The sequence below is a fragment of the Corvus cornix genome, chromosome 3 (assembly GCF_000738735.6).
Source record: "Corvus cornix cornix isolate S_Up_H32 chromosome 3, ASM73873v5, whole genome shotgun sequence".
In the NCBI taxonomy this organism is placed as follows: domain Eukaryota; kingdom Metazoa; phylum Chordata; class Aves; order Passeriformes; family Corvidae; genus Corvus; species Corvus cornix.
In genome coordinates this window covers 96,291,963-96,314,072 of record NC_047056.1, presented here as the reverse complement: position 1 = coordinate 96,314,072, position 22,110 = coordinate 96,291,963, and the positions used below count along the sequence as shown (strand labels likewise).

The following is a 22,110-nucleotide window of genomic DNA, read 5'->3' as shown; positions in this document are numbered from 1 at the left end:
TTTTGAATGCATGTTTTTTCAAGTGGTGCCAGATAATATATTGTTAGTTATGGACAGTTCCTTTTGTTACTCTTCCTCATCAACAGATTGAATTGATTAACACAATTTAGTGTTATATATCTGTTATGAGATGTCAACTAGAAAGTACTGCAGACAAAAGACTTTAGCTTTTGTGTATTATAAGCAGTATTGATGTCAAATGTTAGTAAAAAATATGCATATCTAGAAGTACTTCTCATTTATTTATGAAACCAAACTTTCTCCTTCTTGAAGTCATATTTCTTAAAATACATGTTCTGCCAACAAGCCTGTAGAGGAAGAATATGGTTCAGAATGTGAAATGTGAATTTCATATCAGAAGGAACACTTTTTAAGACTCTTTCCTTTTAGTCTGCTTTCATATTGGAGGCTTAGGGATGAATTTAAGGTGATGCTCTATAGTGTCACTGGTGACAACTTTGTGTGTAGCCCTGCATGAAATACATAATTTTCTAAGTATAAGAAATTCTCTGTTGCTAGTGATATTCACAGTAATCTAGAGCTCACCTGTCCTGAGTCTGTCTTCAGCACCAGCTGGTCTTGTGTGCTGCTGTGGTTCATACCGTTCCTACGTTTGTTGGTTACTCTTTTTTTACACTTTTGTTAAGTGTCCTAGACTATCTAGCCAAATAAAAATGAGTTAGATGAATATCCTGACTTGGCATTCATTTGTTTTAGTTCTGTGAAACAGAGTAAATATTTTCGTAATGCCACATCAGCATCTAATGAAAACAGAAATGTACCCGCAGTGAATGACTTCAAAGAATTTGTTTTGGAAATGCAAAAAACTATTTCAAGCCTCAGAAATCAGGTAAGATACTATCATGAACTAATTCTAGTCTATCAAGTCTAATTGTAGATTTAATTAATAATGTTTTCCTAACATCTTACATTTTTAATATTTAGACATCCCCTGCAGACAAAACCTACCACATAATATCTCAAACAAAAACCAACATAGAACATTGTGTGTTATTATTCTTGATTTCTGTGTTCTTTTGAAATCATACTGAAATATTCTACAGCTGGACCCACTTGACTTTTGAACCTGAAGCCTTGTGTAACCATTGTATACTAAACACAGAATTAATCCTTCTCTAAAAATTTGTGTGTTGTTTTAATAAAATCTTTTTTACCATTTGAAACTTATGCAATCTGTGTAAAGCAATGATTAAAATGTAGACTTCATAAGAAGTAATATGCCAGACTACAGCTGTAAACATAGGTAAAATCTAGATCACTTAGAGAAGACTTCACAATGTTTGCAGGTAAACTCTATTCAGCCATAGTGGAATCCCATTTTTAAAATGTACACTATACAGAAGTTAATAAAAAATTCAAGTAAATATTTTAAATTAAGGTGTTTAAAAGAAATTTTAAAACTCACCTCCTTTCCAAAACATTTTTGACAGTTTAAATTTGGTTTTCTGTATATGAAACATGTAGGTTTTTAATCTTTGTATGCTCTAGGTGAATATTCCAATGGTAGGAAAGATGTATTTTCTGTTAGCTTTCTTTTGAAAGACTATCTCCATATGTTTTACCTGATTTTAATCTTTTAGCATTATAAAAACTAAGTAGTGAGAAGAAAAACCCAAACAAGTATAACAAGGATTATATAGCATGTAGCATAAGGGAAAAGACAGAATACTTTACACAAATAAAAACCTTTCTTTGATTCAGTTACTTTACTTTTTTAAATGTTTTCAGATAAAAAAACTTGAATCACGCCTCAGTAATTCTGATTGCACTGATGAAGAGGGTAAATCATATTCCAGCAATGAAACCTGGAAAAGGGACCCTTGTACTTTGTGTGAATGCAAAGTAAGTATGTGGAAATTCACTTTGAGATAGAAATTATAATTCTGTTTCTAAGCCAGCAGTTCCAGTTTTGTGCCTGCTAATTTCTGGGTAATACTTGCAAATTTCTTTTTATGGATCTTCAGTTATTTTGTACAGAAAATTATATTATTCAGATATTCCGGCCCTGGACATTGTTTTTCAATCCAGCCATTATCTATTTTTATTATATTTCTATTTTCATTTATGTAAAGCTATACGGGTGAAATTAACTGCAAAGCGAGACGCTTAATGAAGAAGTCAAAAAAAATGCATAAAAATCAATAAAAGTTCATCTGACTTAGTGCTAGACTGTAATTTTCTTCTATCAGAGAGAAAATTTTTAAAAGGTAGTAGAAAAAGTATGTTAGTGCTTGGTACCCCAGTCTCACCTGAATGTTAGACAAAAGCATATGTGCTGCTTTATCAAAAAGATGTGGTAATACAGAGAGTGCCTTAACCTTCTCAAAGTAAGTTGATATTGAAACAAACTATGTGGGGTTATAGTATTAGTCAGGTTCTTACAGAGAATGAATGAGAATATGTTCTGCAATAACATAAAAAATGTATTTCTTGTTTGGAATATGTAGCTAAGTATGTTTTTGTTCTGTTATTTTTTTCCTGGCACAGGTTGGTCAGATTACCTGTTTTGTAGAATCATGCCCGCCAGCTGACTGCGAAGCACCTGTGAAGGGAAAAGGAGATTGCTGTCCAGTCTGCTTACAACAAAATACTAATAAAAAGAAGCCATAAGTCTCCTTTTTAAGAATTTAGGGTGCATACTCCTCAAATCATATCAGTGCCTGCTGATGGCAAAAACAGGTAACTACAGTCCTAACAACAGCAAGAAACCAAGATTTACAATATTCTAATGGTGCTGTAACAGTATAACATAATGTATCATTTTATTTTCTGCCCATGAAGGTAAATCACAATGCAAAACTTAACGAAAGGGAAATTAGCAAACAGGTCAAAGTTAATTGTGTGTTATACTTCTCAGGTTAGAGAAACTCAAACTGGTGCTACTTTAAAAGAACACTGTCAGGTAGTTTTAGGTACCCAAAATGACTGGGTTTAGGATTTACTCTGAAATAAACACTTTGTTTCCTGTCTTTACTTAGCAACATTAAAAGTTTACCATCCCTTTCTAGTACCAGTCTGTGTTGATACTTCGCTCTTTGCTGTTATTTAGTAAAATGCCAGGAAAAGGAAAACACAAGGTCACTGTGCCTGTAGCAATGTCACAGCAGGCCAGTTTCTGCAAACATCAATGCATGGAAATTCTGTTAAATCACACTATCACTGCTGGGTCTGAACCAGCGCTGAAATAAACAAAGCTACTTGACGCCTTTCAACATCCTTTCCTTAATTCAAGGAGCAAAATAAATCAAAATTTTCAAAGCAAAAAAAGCTAGAATTAGTAAGGAAATATAAATAACTGTAATTGGAAGAAAGAAAAACAACTGAATGTGTATTATAGATGTAATTGACAGTGTTCCTCATTCTAGGGAAACATGCATGACAGAGTAGCATTTGATCTTAAAAATTAACATAATCCTTTTTGTCAAAACATACGTAATTACTTGACAACATTTTTTTGTTTGTTTGTTTCATTTATTTTAAATCTTTGTAACATAACCATCCAGGTCAGTTTTAAAGCATGCTTCTCTTGATCTCAGATCAGCTCTTGTAATTGTATGGCCCTGTTTTGAAAATGTGAAAAGATGTCACATGCCATTTTGTATACAAAGATTCCTACTGATTCATTGTACATATCGCCAATAGACATATGTTCCTGATTATATTGTGGCACTGTTGAAAAAAAGAAAAATCAAAATCAAGCAGCATGATTAATTGTGGATTGACTACTTTTTCTGATAAGGTATTTGATTTTTATTTTTTTTTTTCAGTTTCATCTAATGAATATATATTTTTACCTCAATATTTTTGTCATTCATGTTAAAAATGGTCTGCCAGTGGACTTCATCTCCCATTTAAATGTTGAACATTATAGAATATATGTCTACACTAGCATTTCAAAGTTACGTACTTTTTAGAATGCAAACTGCATATTTTTGACCAGGAATTATATTGAGTGAAGGACAACTATCATACCTCATTTTACAGCTTTTTTTTGTGTTAATTCAGAATTGATTGTTTCCCTGAATACTTAATTTGCTAGAGGTTATTGCTCTGTCCTTTAGTCCTAAATCAGGACTAGCTAGAACCAGAGCTAGTTGCATAATTCACTGACTTCTGAGTTTAAGCATTCAAAATCAAGGGACAGAGATTGGGGTATCAAATAAATCTGCACAAAATTAAATCTTCATATGTTAAATATTTCAGATTATGCAAACAGACTGAGTACTTAATTATTGCATGGTAGAACAAATACCTATCTAATAACTAACCTAGCACAGCAATATGAAATCCACTATCATATTTTGGCACATAATTTCTCTACTAACATTAATAATTTCTAATTTGATAAACTATTACCATGACACACATTCAAACTTTTGTGTAACTTTAAAGCTTACTACAGAAACTTTGTTTCATGCTATGGTGGAAGCAATATGTACATGTGAGTGCTGTGTTAAAGGTGTGTGGTACACATGGAATTGCAATTTATATTTTTGAGAATATTTTAATTGATTTTATATACAATGTTTTATGTAATATTCTTTGTTAATACTTCTAGAAATTGTGTGTGGCGAGCATGTTTGAGTATCATATGGTTCCTGAAAATTGTCATTCTTGTATTTCTTTGATACTCTGGTATTTTGTTGACTTTTGTTGAGAGTCCAAACCACATGTCTCGTCCTGTAATTCCAACTCAGATGGAACTCCCATTGACCTATAGCAGAAATTCCTCAAAGAGGAAGGGTTGCAGAGCTAAACCAAATGTAACTTAACTGTCCAAACAGTTAAATAAGGCAGTAGTGCATCCAACTGGTTACTACTTGCATTCTTCCTTTTCAATTTTGCTTTAAATAAACTTTCTCAAGATTTCCGCTTATAGGAGAAGAGAGTTTCCATTTATACATTGTAAAATAGTACCTTATATCTGATTGTTCCTTTTCTCCAGCCTCCAGAGTAAAGTGGGAGGTTTTCTTCGTTGTTCACTGTTTATTCATATGGTAAATAAAATGGGCTTAGGAGTCTGGATATGCTTAAACAAGTGTAACAAGTGTAATATTGAGTTATTTTCCACCATCCATCTGCTTATAAATCAGGAAAACCAGGTCTTTATCCACAGTCTAAAATGTAATCAGTCATGGATTATACTAGTTCAGTTTTATTGCAGTGTCTCTAGAATCAATGTTGATTTTAACATTTCTGAAACAGTGGCCAATGGCTAGATGACCATTTCCTCAGTATCCATTGTGAGAATATTGCTGTAATATGATGCAAATTGTACATATTTATTTTCTTTTTTTAATGTTACCTAAAACAAAGTCATTGTTGTTGTTATTTTAACCAGTAAATTTACCAAAGAGCTGTTTGCACTGTATAATGAATGCTTTTCAGTTAAAATAAAATGGGCCACATTTCCAAGTAAATTTCAAGTGATTTCTTCTTGTAAGTGTATTTTTTAGATTATTTGCTGAAGTTCCAAAAAATAGGCTTTGATAAATTGCTAGATACTAATACTGTCCTGACCAGCTGTTGCATTATGATGTACCTAATCAGGAGATTGTACTGAGTCATGAAAAGGCAAGACTGTTGTTTAATAGCATATTTTAAAGCAGACATACTAAGAATATCAGACTGTTGTTTTGCAATTGTCCTGGCTGCTTAGTTCATCGAACCATATACTCAGCTGAGTTAGAAGGCACCCACAAGGATCACTGAGCCTAATTCCTGGCCCTGCATTCCCAAGAGTCACACCATGTGCCCAAGGGCATTGTCCAAACACTTCTTGAACTCTGTCAGGCTCCCTGGGGAGCCTGTTCCAGTGCCCAGCCACCCTCTGGGTGAAGAACCTTTTTCTGATACCCATCTTAAACCTCCCTGACTCAGCTTCATGCCATTTCCTCGAGTCCTGTCTTTCATTACGTAGTTCCTTTACTTTTCTTTTTTTCCCCACTTACCCTGCTATGACATGGCAAGGAAGCCTCTGCACCTCCAGCATACTTCTCCTTTTCTTTTGGGCCTGATGTATTTGCCATCCAGCTGGCAGTGTTATGAATGGTCATTCATGGGGCTTAAGCATTACAGCCTGCTAACAGATGGAGCACAGTACAGATCAGATATGTCTTAAGTAACAAGAAGATCTGGCTAGCTGTGTTTAGCTGAAAAGCTCTGAATTGAGTATCTATTTAGATTCAGAAATAGAACAGCAATTCCTGCAAGAAAGGAATAAACTTAATTGTTGCATTCGGTAAAGACGTTTGTGTCTTTCTGATGCCTCCCTCAGTGATACAATTTTACATTCTCACAAGTCGTGCTGAGTTGCCAAAACAAATCTCATTATCTACTTATATTTTTATGAGATGCTGTAAGTGGTTAATCTGATGTGCAGCCATTCCAAGAATTGAAATGGCAAAGTGCTTCATGTCTCTTTTCGTAGAGATAAGCATGAAAAAGGTGTGCAGAGGGGGAAAATAAAGTAATTAGGAATTGTACAGAGAAAAGGAAATAAACTGTTGCTTTGTTTTGGCAGGTAGAAAAAAGGAAAGATTTTGCCAAGGCCTCTGAATTTTTTCAGGCAGATGGAAAAATTCACTAGGAATATATGAACAGATTAATTATACCAAAGCAACACATATACTAGACTGCAATAGAGAGTCCTGAGGCACTGGGAAGCAATTTCACCATTTATTGAGCTGGCTACTAGTGATAGTAAGGCATGCTTTTAGTCCCCTACCTCCACTCCGAGGAATTGCCTCTCTTGCAATGAAGATCTTTGTTTTAAATTTTTTTTTCTCCTGTCCTGCCTGCTTTCACAGCTAAGGGACTTAAATATTAACCCAGGACTGAAGGTTATTGGAGCAAATCATCAGCCTGACCCAGAATGGCAGGTCCTGTCTGGTGAACAAGGACAAGAGAGGCCTGAATGAAATGCTTCAGAGGAGGACTCAGAGTCAGCCAGTTAAAAACATTGCCCAAAGGGGTACTGGGGAAATACTGGGGTTCCTGGGCTTGGGTGACAGATTTGGCACTGTTAGTTATGGATTTCAGTAACACAGTTTTCACACTTCCATGGAACTCTGCTGGGAGACACCAAACTGAGAGCTTGCTCTTTCCTAGGTCACCCTTTTTGTAGAAAGCCATCTTCTTGCTACACCTGAGAGGTAAGTGTGACAACTTTCATGTATAGAGAGCAATTCCAGCTGCTGACGGAATACTCAAGCTGTTTTAATCAATGATTTTCTCTACCTCTGGGTGAAAATCAGTTGTTTAGCAATCTATGTTTTTATTTAAAAGCTCAAATGCTGTCATGGAAAAGGTTTTTTTTTTAAATTAGGCTTTGTGGAAATAGCTCTCTTGAAGGTATTGCAGCAGACTGGAGACATTGTAGAAGTGTAATAAATGTTTCCTTCAATCTGAAATGTCTTGGCATGAATGCATACAGACTTACATGTTGCCAAGCTATTCTCTTATATTGAGAGTATATAATTTTGCTGTGAGATTACTTTGGTTTTCTTTCATATCAACAATCAATTCAGGCAATAACAAACAATAGGTGCCTTGCAGTCAGAAAAGGACAGCTTGTTTCTGCTACAGGCAAATGTTAATGTAGATTTTAAAACCTTCATCTTATGTTCTTTTTTTTTTTTTCTGTGGTGGAATGCTATTGTTACCCCAAATCCTACCTCACAAGCAGCTAGTATTTTTTATTTGATCTGCTGACATATATCAGAAAACATCACCTTACATTTTTGAGTTCAAGGATTTTGCACATTGGAGGTGGTAAAAAGGGGCATAGCTCCTACCTTTTGCTTTAGATTATCAGACTTTTAAAGCGCCAAGAAGCCACTGTTGCCTTGTCTAAAAAACTCAATTCGTCCAGAGTTTCTTACATGAAAACACTATCTTGTGTTTGAATAGTGACTTAAAAAGACTTCCTGTCTTGATGAAAATTTTTAAAATGTTTTGCACCACCATAATTTAAAGTGTAATAGGAGGTTACTTACTCTCACAAAAAAAATTCAGCCTGCAATAGTTTTGTATTCTGCTACTGAACTGCTCGTCCCAACCCATAGTTTCACTTTTAAAATAGCTCAGCCTTCTTTTTTTTTAATTTGAAAACTACAAGGTTTAGATGGGTGCCATTTGCAGTTTAAGATTAACTAAAGGACACCAAGTATTCATGTTCAGCCAGATCTTAGAGATGCTTTTAGCTATTTTATAGGCCTGAATTTTTTTATCAGGAGTCACATTCTTTATTCCTCCATGAATGATTTTGCATTTAATTATGTTACTCTAAGCAGATAAATAGTCTAGAAAGTAAGCCAGATTTATCAGTAATTGTTTTAATTTTCTTTATAGGAAGTAATTTAGTTAAGCTTTCAAGTTATTTAATCTGGTATAGATGTCCTGATGCAGCTACAGGTGAATCCATCTTGTAGATTCTTTGTAGCAATTATTAGCCAAGTATGACTGACCACACTTGAGAGAATAAGAAACTAAGGAAAAACAAATGAAGGCTGAGCTGCTGCTTCCCTTCTGTGGTGAGAAGATGTTCACAAACAAAAAAAAGCTGGTGATGGTCTCTGGCTTTTTTATTCCCCATATCTGCTGCTGTTTGCTTCACTCTTGATGCACTATTTAAAGGTACAAGACAGAGGCTTTGATAGAAAGTTAGGATTGACATTGTAGTAACACATAGTGGAGGTTGTGTGTTCCTAGTGATAATCTTGTCTCCCCTTTCCCTTTCAGCTTCCCTGTATTGCAGACCTTAGTTCTGTCTCCAATTTAAATTAGATTAAAACAAGAATAGCCCACACTTATGAAAGAGCAGAAAAATATGGCTGGGGAAACTGTTTATATTAGAAGTTTAAAGAGTTTGGGCTACATGAAGCTATAGCTGTGGTCAGGAATTTTGCATATTTTAGTGCTGGATTTGCACCACTGGAAAATAAAATGCCTTGGCCTGCAGAACAGCCATGGTTGGCAGATGTGAGAACTTCCCACTGCCTCTGAACTCCACCACAGCTCTGGAAAATTACTCAGACACAGATGAAGACCTGAGTTCATTCAAGCCTCGGTGTCTCTGTTGAGACTAACACTGCAAGTAAGTACCAGTCTTGGTGGGTTTTGTGGCATCACTTGTTTACAAGCTATTAGAAAGGAGTATGTCTCCGTTCTGTGCTGAATTACTGGTTATGATTTTTCTTCTCCACTAGAAACACTGCAAACCATCTCACCTGTCTTATAGAAGCATTCACATTAGCAGTATTTAACTATGGCCATCTTAAAATCCATAATATTTATTATTTTGAATATTAGAATATTTATGTATAGAAAAGTTGCTTAAATGGTATTTTTAAAATTAATTACTACTTTAAATAGTAAATATAAAAGGGACAGAACCAAAGAAAATGGAAACGCCACAACAATGACACAGTTATTTTGTAAACCAAATCTTGACTAGTTGACTGCTTATTACTAAATACAAACTAGACTGTTAATCCCAGACTTTCATGGAAAATGTTACAGTATTACTTTCACAGGTGCTTGCAAAGTAAACAAGATTCTAGTACTAAGTCTGGTCTGAAGAAAGCTGATGCCAGTGACTGTGCCAGCTCATTTCAGCTGTTTTAAAATCATCACATTAATTTTCCTATGGGATTATAGAAAAATATTTAAGTACTTACAATTTAAGTTCTTAATAAGGTATGGTCTTAGGGAAGCAGTTTCTAGAAATCTTCCCTAATAAGATTGCCAGGGATAATATGTGACTACAATTTAAAGACAAGATTTCACTAAATGAATTCCTTTTACAGGACACCAATAAAAAGCTTGGTGATATTATCCTAGAAAATATTTTTAAATTTTGTTTTCTAGGTAGTTTTTTTTACACAAGGTCCATCCTTGTGAGTGCTAGCTACAAAGGAAATTGGAATCCATGTAAAAACTAACTTTTGTGATTTAGGCCAGATATCAGGAAATCCTTCACTCTTCAGAGGATACTTTAACTCTCCCAGCAGATTCAGAGAATTCTTCTAGACAGCTTGCCAGACTGTCAGGATGATGGCTGCTATCTCGTATCTCAGCACATTCGGGTCTTCAGTGAAGATTCCCAAAGCTTGTTACATCAGTCTTGGCACAGCACACCAAGGAAGTATGCACAGGACCATGACTTACATGAATACTTTTCTCTCTTGGGCCCTGAATAAAACCTCTGGCAATCAGAGATTGCCTTCCCTTTTGTCTTGTAAACTTGAGAGCCAATTAGTTAAAATATCTATAGAGAATACATGAATTTCCAGCTGTAGGCAGGAAGGAAATGTCCACTGAAAATGGTATTCCTTTATTACATGTATTTTCTTTTAATTATGAAATATATTAATATGAGTTAAAATCTTCTGTGACTGTAGTGATTATGTGTATTTATTTCTAAGTATGTGTATGTGTATTTATTTCTATGTGTATTTATTTCTAATATATTGCATATAATTTCTTATGCCTATCTAGTGACCTCTATAGTCCACATGACTCTCTATTGCATGACACTGGTGACCCTGTACCTAAGCAAATGATCCAAAATCCTCGCTAAAGTGTTCTGTCAAAGGGGATGGATGTAAGAGAAAACCAGCATTTATGATCCCTTGGGGACTGGTTTCCTAAGGGAGTTGACAGACCTTTTGCCAAACAACCATCGTGAAGTGTCCAAACATGGCAACAATTCACAATTATTTTGAAAGAAAGGTTTGGAAAAATGGAAGGAAGGGATTTTTTGAGGTGGTTTAAATAGAATGCAATTTTGGGAGGAGAAAAATGGCCATTGAACATTGAGCTACCCTATTCAATTCCTCAGAGTGTGGAATAATCCCTGAAGCAACCTGAAGACATTAATTTGTCCAGTCCATGGTAAAATTTACCCAAAAGTGAGTTCAGGATGCACAAAAATAAATATATATTAAATCGTTCATTTTCAAGAGTTGCAGCGTATCTAAGTGCATCATACCTGCTTTATGTAAATGCTGATTCACTCCTCATCATCTAGAAAGTCCTGTTCTTTGTGAAAAGAATACCACCATGTAAGAACTACCCGCAGTATTTAAAGCAGGTGGGTTTAGGTAATAAGTTGCAATTACTGTGTATAAATTGTATACTCCTTTGCTAATGATTTTATCATGACAGGATGTCATGGTTTCGCCCCATCCAGCAACCAAGCCCCACTCAGCCTCTTACTCACTCCCCCTCCAGGGGGTTCAGGGAGAGGGTCAGAAGGGTAAAAGCTACAAAAAAAGCTAGAAAACTTATGTGTTGAGATAAAGACAGTTTAATAGGGAAAGCAAAGCAAAACAAAGAATGAATTCACTGGTTCCCAACGTCAGGCAGGTGTTCTGCCATCTCCAGGAGGGCAGGGCCCCATCGCACACAACGATGACTTGAGAAGACAAACGTTCCCTCTTCTTCCTTCCTCCCCCCACTCGATATACTGAGCATGATGTTGTATGGTTTCGAATATCCCTCTGGTCAGTCTGGATCACCTGTCCTGGCTGTGTCTCCTCCCAACCTCCTGTTCAGCCCCAGCCTCCTCACCAGTGTGGCATCATGGAAAGCAGAAAAGGCTCTGGCTCTGTGTAAGCCCTGCTCAGCAATAACCAAAACATCTCTATATTATCAACCCTGTGTTCAGCACAGATCCAGAACACAGCCCCATACCACCTACCGGGAAGAAAATTAACTCTACTTCAGCCAAAACCAGCACATAGTATTATCCTGATTAGGAGTCTTGTTCCTAGTATCTGATATTAATAGTTATTTTTTACGTATTTATCCATATATTCATTGCTTTTCATTAACTGGAGTTTCTATTTTCTATTACCATTCTGTTTCTCTGACCTGAAGGCAACAGAGACCTGAGAAGTGGAAATGAACTGTTTGGGAGTACTCTACAGTCTGCACAATATATCCTTTTTTTAAAAAATGTGTTTTATATACATGATTGAATTAAAATAAAATGTTTTTTAAAAAGTAAATGTCAGAGGTAGAATTAGTTGCCCAAACTAGAATAAGAAAGGAAGAAAATGGTTTTCAGCTCTACCAGTCAAGCTGTGAGTTAGCCTAATCAGTTAAATGGAATTTAGGAGGAGGTTTTCCTCTTAAACACATTGGAGAGGAGACTTGGCTAATGGAGATGCTCACCCTCCTGTCTCCAGAGTTGTTGGATTCTACATTGATACTATTTGACATCTTGATCATAAAAAATATTCTGGATCAAGGTAGACAGAGGGAAAAACATTTAACTATTGTGTGGCTAGATTTGGAACAATTGATTGAAGGCAGGATGGTCTTGAAGATAAGAAACAGGTTGGTTTTGTTCTTGAGTTAGCTTTTGGCATGCTCAGGCATTAATTATGCTCTCAATATTTAAGTCCCCCATCTGTGAGAAAGACATAATAATGGAGGCCTCTTAAAGACTTTGAAAATCTCCAAAGCTCACTGGTGGCCTGTTGTGTCTCATAGAAAGCTTACTGTTGTTCCTTCTTGTGTGTTATTTCCTTTCCCTCTTTGTTTTTCATTTTGGTGATCTTTGCCTTTATTTTGAGTAAGAGTTTGGTTGATCAAAGGAAGACAAATCTACCATATACAACACCTCCATGAACTTTAACCAGAAGTGGAAGCTGACTCTTAGATGATCTGATTATGACAGAAGTTTTCCAGGGCTGGGAGTGGCTGATAATGGCCTTGCAGGGCCTGTCATTTCCTACCAGCTGCTCTGTAGTGGAGATTTAGAGTTCCCTGTCCTTTCTTCCTTCCTCTCATGTAGATGGAGTTAGGCATGTGAAGAATTAGTGAGATCATACTTGTGCATATTTAATTCCTGTCAGCCTAGGCCCTTAAAAATAAATCCTCAAATCACTTGAACATCAGATTACCCATCTGAAACTAAACAGAAGGAAAAATGCCAGTTAATATAGTTTGAAAGCAATTATAGAACATCCCAGAATTTCACTGAACCCCAGGGAACTAGAAATCATCATCAGACAAGGCACAGACAAGCATATTGTCTCTGCTAGCAGATAGAAATAAGTTTTCATCAGTTTAATTTTCTGAGATGTTGGATGAGTCTTAAATTCCACCTTCCATTAGAATTTCTGATCTTCTCAGACAATCTTCATCCTAAATTCATCTGAAAATGTTGTCTTCACATCCTGTTGGCATCTTTCCTTTCCTTAAATTTTCCCAGGCAAACATGGAATCAGACAAGATGTGCTTCTACTTTCTCAAAACACTACAGCTTCTGCAGCCATGCAGTGTTCAATCGTCCTCAACAACAAGTTTGTTTCTTCCAAGTTCTTTGTCAAGACTTCTCGATAAAGTTGTAGAGATACCCCTTTCATAAAGGTATCTAATGAAGGATGAGAGGTGGGCTAATTTCACAGCTGAATTCAAATTCTTCTGACTGAAGATAGGTATATCTTTTTAGCATGAATTATATTTTCATTCCCTTCCTCCAAAAGAAGGAAGCTTTAATTCCATTTAAGAATTTCAACTAGAGATTTCCCTGTAAAAAGTTGTGCATAGGTAGAATCAAGCAAAGTATTTCTTAGATATACCATTACTATCTGTCTTCGAATTCCTTATCTAGTTTGCATGGATGTTTTTACTAAAAGATTTATATGATAATCACCAGTGATCTTGTTACCCTGTGGCAAATTTTCTGAGTGAGCATTAACTGCTTGATTTCCTAACATAAAAAGTAAATTTGTATTTATATATACTCCCAGTAGGAAGAACAACCATTTGTAGTTATCTAGATGCTGTTGACAGAATTTACTGTCTACAATGGTAGACACACAATCAACATAGTATTTTTCCAGTGAGTAGAAATCTGTCTGAAGATAGCTACTTTTTGAGAATTACCACTAAAATTATGGTCAGAGGAAGACATGATATTGGATATTAATATAATGCACCATGACAGTTAAGAAACTAAAAATGGGCTATATGATAAAAGAATATGCTTAACTGTGAACAACCCACACTAACCCAAAGGGACATTTTCTTTTATGTAAGTGGGAAAAGGCATGCTAGTGCTAATTCTCAGCTACTTGATAATACTTAATTTAAAAATCTACTGAGACTTTTAATTTTTTTAGTGCTTTGACAGTAATTTGATGGCTTCTAAAGTGGCAGAGGAGTGATGCAGCAATGCAGTTTTGCATATGTAGCTCATTATGCTTGAGAGGCTGAGAACTAGGCGGTGTCTAATATTAAATGTTCATGGAAGGAAGACAGAGAAAATTCACGGACTTGAGAACAAATTTATCCACAGGCTAGGCTCTTCTGCATGCAAGAACACTTGATTGTAGGCCAGGGCAGTGATGCAGACATGCAGCTGACTCCAAGGGATCAGACTGATGAAGCTCTGTATGACAGTAAATGAAACAATGCCAGGCTTCATACCTGCAAACGGGAGTTTTTGTTAGAAAGAACCGGCACATTCCCATCTCACTTTCTAGCTAGCACTTTCCAAAACGTTAGCACAAACAGGCCAATCAGTTTTAAAGAGTGGCAATTTTTAGATATCTAAAAACCAATGGACTAGATAATGCCTGGGATAACTGGCAATTACATGAGCTGCTTGAAGACTACAGCTCTATGTAATTTCTACATTAGCTGACAATCCCTGTTTGGATCTAGCCCTGCTGTCACTTCTCTGATGCACCCTTCAGTTTGCCTTCTCTACTGCATTGCCACCTTGGTTGCTTGCTCTTTACCCCCTCCTTGTATCCTTAACTGCTCATCTTAATCCTTCTACTCCCATTAGATTTTCATCCAAGTTTGCTCGTCTCACTCCCACTTTGTATCCACATTGGGCTTAGCTGGAAAAATCAAGCATGTCTGCACCAGCAGAGCAATTTTGAGTCTAACATAGGTAGACATTGCCTGTAAACCTAATGTCTGGATTATATCCATGATGTAAGGATGACAAATGGCTTATTAAATAATAAACTCTATAAATGCATTATCATTTCAATGAAATGTTCCAAAACATTTCTGAAAAGTCAGTAAAAAGTGAACTGTAGTGCAATTCTCTGCTGAGCTTCACAGACAGGCCTAATTCTAGGTCCATGTAAGATGCTGAAAAAACTAGTTGGCGCATGATATCATCACCAGACGCTATAGCCATCACCAGAGATATAACTTGATGTATTTCTTGTGGTTAGAGGGCCACAGTATTCCCCTTTGTGTGAAAGCAGTGATACATCTGTTAGGAATTGCACTAGGCCTTTGGGATTTTCAAATGCAGCTATGCAGTTCTGCAGATGTAGCTCATTGTAAATTGTTAGATAATGAAGATTTAGATTTTGGGGGTGGTGAAGGGAGAAGAATGTATTCCATATTTCATTTTCTTAGTATTATAACTAAATGTCCTTATATTCTAGCTCACTTAGCAGAGGAGAAGCTTGGAAAAGAAACATTTTATTTGGTTTATTTTTTTTCAAGAAGTGCCAACTTCTCTCTTTACACAGCACTTTGCCATATAAATGTCGTAATTTATATTTCAAAGATGAGATGAACTTACTGTGGTAAAGAGTTGGTCTTATGCAATGGCCAGCACATAAGACCAATGCAGGAATTTTGTTAGTGATGCATAAATATTTGTTACAAAATCGTATTTTAATCATTGCCATTCAATCTCTGAAATGCGGAGACAAAAGATAACCAGCTATACTTGGTATTCTCTTGGCAATAGATGCAGATTGTTTTCTTCGAAATTTTAGAGTTCCAACAAAGTGGAAGAAATAATTTCAATGAAATATATAGATCTGAAACCTAGTTTGGAAATTCCAGTGTGTATGTTTTGCAGCTGAGCTGTAGAATGTAAAGGAGAAGTATAATCAGGATTGTAAAGCCCGCAAACACAGCTGGCCAGAGAGTTCTCTCTTTTAGGATACTATCTACCCAAACATTACTTTTAGGCCAGCAGTTTAGGATGTCTGGTGAGACAACTGGTCTTTGCATGTGCTGCTGAAATGTGTTTATCTTAGACAAAACCTCTTGTCTCCGACAAGTGTTTTTTGCTGTATATGCTATGTCCTCCCTATTCCCAGCAGTAGTTAAGAAACACCTTACTTCATTTACCTAACACTGATGACTTTTCAGGATAATGTGTGAAAATAATTCAGGCAAAACCTTGTATATCTGAATGTGGGAAAACTCTGGTCAGCCTGTGAGGACGTTTTAAAACGCTTTTTTTAAAGTAAAAAGTTTCTCCTTGACCACCTGAGAAATCCTGGCTACTAAAGCTTATAAAGTTGCATTAAAGGCTTATCTCTCCTGTCAATATCTGGGTTCTGTAGACTGGTCTGTAACAGCCCATGGCCTCTGCATACAGGAAGATTCTTTATGCACTGCCTTTAAGAACCAGTGGCTACATAATAGAAGCTCCATCTTGAGCCAACTTGGGAATTTCTTGTTATGGATGCTACCACCTCTGAGGCCATGAGATCATACATGAGCAGAGGAGCAGACGGAGCCTTGCAGCTTAGCAGGGTCTCCTCGGATGTTCCTGATCCCTGCCTGAGGCTTTGCTCCAGCTACAAAGTCACTGTTGGTAGATGACGTCCATCCATTCAGTCTGCTCCAAAACCCAGGGCTGTGCACACAAAGTTCCTCTTTTCAGCCTAAAGACAGGCAGAAGCCTATCTCTCAAAGAAGTGAAAGGGGATTACAAAGGATTTTGCCACATTTCATTATATTGAGGTGAAGCAAAAGAGGATTTCAGCAAATGTTATGGCTGGTGGTATTTGTATATAGGAAATAGTTTGCCAGTTAATTTCAAGGGCATTTGCAACAAGCTGAACATTCCTCAGTCTGGAGAAAAGTCCATTCTTTGGTCTGCCATTTGACCTTGGCCACTTTTTCTTTTTTTAAAGATCTTTTGCTCTCAAAAGTGTAAACTTCAAGTGTGTATTTTCCCCAGTAAAAGAATTTAAGAACTTAAACCAAACCTTATTAATTTTTTCTAACTCCTGCTAAAACTGCCCTAGTTTACACTGAATTGCATACAGGTTTGAGGTCTTCTCTCTTAGTTTTCAGGTTTAGAGGACAGGTCTGAAAAGTACATTCACAAATCCTTAATGCAGCCCCAAACCAGAACACTAGGCAAGCTACTCTGTGTTGATTTTAAGCCTTGCAAGCGTCCTGACATTTTTATGTCCTTGACAGAAAGCAGCAATTATATGTTTACTATTTGTTTTGCAGCTGAAAAAAATCAGAAATATTTTCCCTTTTATTAACCAGACCAGTTTGTGGACACCAGGGAGTCCTTGTAAACCAGCTTTTTTCAATATTTTACTTTCTTCCAGGTGGCTGAGGAAAATAATGCATCTGTTCCAAATCTCAGCAGACCCACACATTACAGATGTTACCGGAGCCCTAAAACAAACATGTTGTGTAAGGCTGGAAATGTTTCAAGAGGTTCCACAATTATGGATTCATATGACATTCACTTGAGAAACATAACAACTTGGAAGAAATTTTCTTTCTAAACTAGCTAGCTTCACTGTCGTGCTCCGGGTTTGAGGTGCTGGATGGTGAGGAGCCGTGACCTTCCGAAAATGTCTCCAAGGCGAAGACGCTCAGCAAGACCACCATACACACACACGCATACACGCACACACACACAGATAGCTCCTTAAACTGGGTCGATGACAAAGAGGCAGGAAGGGTCTTCATATGGGGTTCCACAGGAGCAGTTTATTGCAGCCACATGCGTGAACGCTTTGAGGGATGAAGACAAAGAACATTGGAGGGTCCAGGTTTAAATATGGGAGCGGATCAAGCCTCAGAGACCAATGATCTGAGGGCACAGGGGTGGTACAAAGGCAGGACTAGGGAATGAGAGCCAATGGGGACACTCTGGGGGAGTGGAGATGGGGCAAGGGCCAATGGGGGGAACTTGGAGTGAAGAACCTTCTAGGGCATGGGACATATAAGGTAACAAAGGGCAGGGAGGCCAACGGGCCTACCGGGGAAGCAGAACTGGGGTGCATTAACATAGCAAAGCAGAGCATCCGGGGGAAAGCCTCTTTTGTCACCCTAACTTGGGGAGGAATCTTTGGTACTAGACTAGGAATTTTTGGGACCGTCCCACCAGTGGACTCTCCCTGTCCCTGGTACCACAGGCCCACCGGCCTCTACACTGCACCTACATTTTCCTCGGTGTGTGCAAAGGGGTAAGAAGGCAGTGAGATAGAGAGATGGGTTGAACAGTGTCCTGTACTGAGCCAAAAAGGGACAGAGGATATTCCTGGCAGCCCAAGGTCTATGTCAGGGGTAATAAGTTACCAGTCCCAGGTTTTACTTTTCTCTGGTGGTTTGAGCTGTAGTACCCATTGACTTAAATTAACAGTTGTTGGAGTGAAAGCTTCTCTGGACTCAGGCCCAGAGGAAAGCCAAAGCACAGGGGTTGAATTAAAACCTTTGGATAAGCTGAGATACATGAAGTCACACCAAAGTGAAATAGAAATAATGGATTTTTAACTTTTAGTAGAAATATATGCTAAGTGCCTTAAACATTAAAAAGCTGCAGCAGAGACCTTAAACACAGTTCTTACTGCAGCAGTGTTACCTTTTCACAGAATTCTTTACTTTAGACAAAATATAGATAGAACTGTACTGTTCACATTTTTTAGATAGAGTGTTCACATGAACAATAAGAGCTGATAGAAACTGTATTTGCAAATCTGTGTAATACCTATGTAGCACTTGTGTAAGACTTACAACTGTTAGAATTAGACCAAGATAGGTTAAGAAAAGGAAAACTAGAATCACGTGTTAATCTTATTGGTCAATTAACAAATATAATCCACACTTCTGTAAAGAAATAAATATATCGCGGAAACTATAATTAGAAGAAGAAGCTGTTTTTTGCCTGCTGTTTGCTGTTGCTGCTTGGCTTTATCATGTAACCCCCTTGAACTCTGCCTTCAAGAAAGCTATGAGACTATGAAGTAAAGAACTTAGCAGAACAGCAGCCTCCTCTGCTCTTCTACCCTGGCCCAAGAAGGAATGGTATCCCATCAAAAGCTCAACAAACAGTGATACATGAGGAGAGAGCAACTTCTCAATAACTCAGAGTAGATCCCTTCTCCCAGAATTAATTCCTTTGCTTACTTTATTGAAGCTATTTGTACATTGTTTCATCAGGAAAATCCTCCTTGTGACACACTTCACTGTTTCAACGAGTTTCTGGAAAATCATTACGACCCCATGTATATTTTAGCTTGTTTCTACCTGGCACATAGCCAATACCATTTATGTTTTCTGTGACAAGGCATTTTGCAAAAAGTTTTTTTAAAATACTTTTAAACAATATTTTTATCCGCATTTAAACAGCAATAAGTGTTCACCATAACAATTCTGGGCCATTTTATGGTAACATCATTTTCATGCATTAGTTTTTCTTGATTGTTCATCTTTATAGATGGCAAAGTTAAAGCATTTTTATCTCTTCAGCAGTGTCTATACTTTTAACTGCCTTGCTGTTATTTTGAGACATAATACAGTAAAAATAACTGTGCAAAAATTAGTGTTGCATTAACTTAGTATTATTTTTAAATGTCACCCTTTGTAAAAGACCCAGAAAAATACCATTGCTTATCAATATAATTTTTAAAAACCTGGGTTTAAGTATTCTAAATAATACCTTTCTGAGCATGGGGAAAATTTATCTGTGAGGGATAGGACCTGAGGGAAATGCAAGATGCAAGAAAAAAACAGAGAAAACGGGAAAAAAGCCACAAACAACAGAGATTTTACTCTGTAGAAAGGTTTACGTTGTTGATATAACCAAGGCATTTTTATGACTTCTTTTTAAAGGTGACTGCCCTAAATTATTTTAAGTCCCATAGCTTGAACTGATGTCAGCCTGTCTCTATTTAGACTGCTGCTTGTTTTTTGACTTATGCAAGTTTCCAATTTCTGCTTTATTGTAACCTCTTTTCATCTTTTTGTATTTATTTTTCTTTATTTATAGTGTTCATTAATTGCCCTCCTATTTTTGGCCAAGAAATGTGTGGCAGGGAAGAGCAATGATCTTCAGTCTGCCTTTGTACAACTTCCCTAAGGCTCTCCCTCAGCACATGCAGGACTGAAAAACAGCTCTTCACTTGGATACCTGAGTTGGATGCCCAGCCCAGGATGTTATCAATATTTGCAGTCCTCACATTGACTGACAGTGAGGTCTGTTAATCCAAAGATCTTGTTCTTTCTCTTCTTTTGTCATGCTCTACCAACAGTTTGGTGGATGATAAAATCCAGTGTGACTGGAGAAAAACCACAACTTTGTAAACCCAGAACTTTTTCACTATGTGATTAATGATGCACTCGTGTGATTGAAGTGGCACTATTCTTTTCCCCAGGACTCTGCAGACCTAGGCACTTTCACTGATTTTTTTAAGGTACACTGACTGACCTCATACTGTTAGGGATGTTTGAAGCATATGCCTAAGAGCAGCAAAAGATGTGTCTTGACAAAGGGGACAGGATATAAAAAGGTGAGTGCAAATGTTCTTGCTTTGCAGTTTTGTCCAACCTGGATCTTGCATCCATCTTCTTCCTGCTGCTGCTAACACCATCTCATCACTTTTCTGACCCTTATGTTCTCCAGGGAGAGAGAAGGGGTGTTGGAAAGTAAATAAATGCAGTAAAAAAGCATGAGGGATTTGGGCTCCCTGCATCAGGAGAAGACAGACAACAATAATGGTAAAAATTTCTGCCTCATAAGATATAAGAGATGAAAAATATCATTTCTAGATTTGTAAAGTGAATTGGTACATACTATCAATATGCTGATTTCTTTACCAGATGGACATGCATGAATTTGAGGATTACAGGGACCTGTGAGTATGATTTGTCTTTTATTAGCCACTAACGATAATTACTACAGTGAAGACCAGTAATGCATGATGTATATTGAGACTGCTGTATTAACTGTATTGTGCTTATGGTTCACTGAAAGGTCATGTTTTGGATGGACCAGACCTAGTGCAGATGTACACTTCAGCTCTGAGAGGTCAGTCCGTGCATCACATCCAGTGGGCTCCATGTGTCCTAGAACTCTGTCCAGATCATTCCACATACGGTGGAATTCCAATTTAACCATATGGAATTCCAAAAATGAGCAAATGTACACATATTTCTGCATAGGAGGTGCCATGCAAAAACTGCCAAGAAAACAGTTTCCCTTACCTAGGGCAGGAGGAGGAGATCGTGCTTCCCCTCTGGTCTCAGAAGCTTTGGTGGTTCAGTTACATTTATTGCTAAAATTCTGGAAGCAATGTGCAGGAATGAAAAATACGTTTTTCTCTATGTAGTACACTAAATGTGTTGAATTTTTTCTTCTTCCTTTTCAAGTAATGGGAGAGAGAGATTTCAAAACACAATGCCTGCTGAGAATGATGAGGCGAAGAATTTCTAAATTTGCATTTAGAGACATTGTTTCCTAGGTCAGAGACACAACATAAAGGGTCCCTTTCAGAGGCAGTCATGTCTCTGGCGTGCCGCCCAAGAGAACTCTTCAAGCTTTAGAGTGAGATGAAAGAAAATATTTTAAGCAACCATTTGGTAGAAAACACTGTTTGGCTACTTTGAGCATTGTGGGATGTTCTGTTAGTGATTTAGACAATGACTAAAATCAGTCATGGCTATGAGCTGTTCGCTGTTACAGTTTTTAACACAGTTGTATTCTAGTGACATTTTTATATATTTTGGTGCATAGATACGTTTTTAGAAAGTGTATTTTACATACATTATTTTAAATGTTTGGTACAAATTTGATGTTCAAAAGTTAAATCATGTTATGAACTTCAATTACTCTGCCAGGTGTTCATCTTCCCCAGCTAGTTCCTCCAATTCTCTGCTGCAAATTCATGCTCCAGATTCTCTTCCTTTCTCTCGTGTTCCTCAGGACTGTTTCCTTCCTGCTCTCTGAGATCTCTATAGCAAAAACAAGATTACGTATCTTCAGTATACCAAGCCAATCTCTTATATATTCAACATTATGAACAATTAATATTTTTCTCTATGAAAATTTGCATA

General features: G+C 37.0%; 1 protein-coding gene and 2 long non-coding RNA genes across 4 annotated transcripts in view; all 3 read left to right on the top strand.

Annotated features, from left to right (window-relative positions):
* The window catches only part of PXDN (peroxidasin), an 87,693-nt gene extending 82,242 nt beyond the window's left edge, over positions 1–5,451 (top strand). For both annotated transcript variants that reach the window (XM_039568808.1, XM_039568807.1), the window contains 3 exons: positions 718–850; positions 1,750–1,863; positions 2,509–5,451. In XM_039568808.1, coding sequence (XP_039424742.1) covers positions 718–850; positions 1,750–1,863; positions 2,509–2,631 — 370 coding nt within the window. In that variant the 3' untranslated portion in view covers positions 2,632–5,451. The remainder of the gene's footprint in view (positions 1–717; positions 851–1,749; positions 1,864–2,508) is intronic.
* Positions 5,452–7,129: 1,678 nt separating this feature from the next.
* Positions 7,130–13,511, top strand: LOC109143731. The gene is made up of 3 exons (XR_002044066.3): positions 7,130–7,175; positions 8,764–9,118; positions 11,905–13,511. It is a non-coding gene; the product is annotated as an uncharacterized LOC109143731 (long non-coding RNA).
* A 5,997-nt stretch (positions 13,512–19,508) lies between these two features.
* LOC109143732 lies at positions 19,509–21,817 on the top strand. The gene is made up of 3 exons (XR_002044067.3): positions 19,509–20,567; positions 20,681–20,775; positions 20,878–21,817. It is a non-coding gene; the product is annotated as an uncharacterized LOC109143732 (long non-coding RNA).
* Positions 21,818–22,110: the final 293 nt, after the last annotated feature.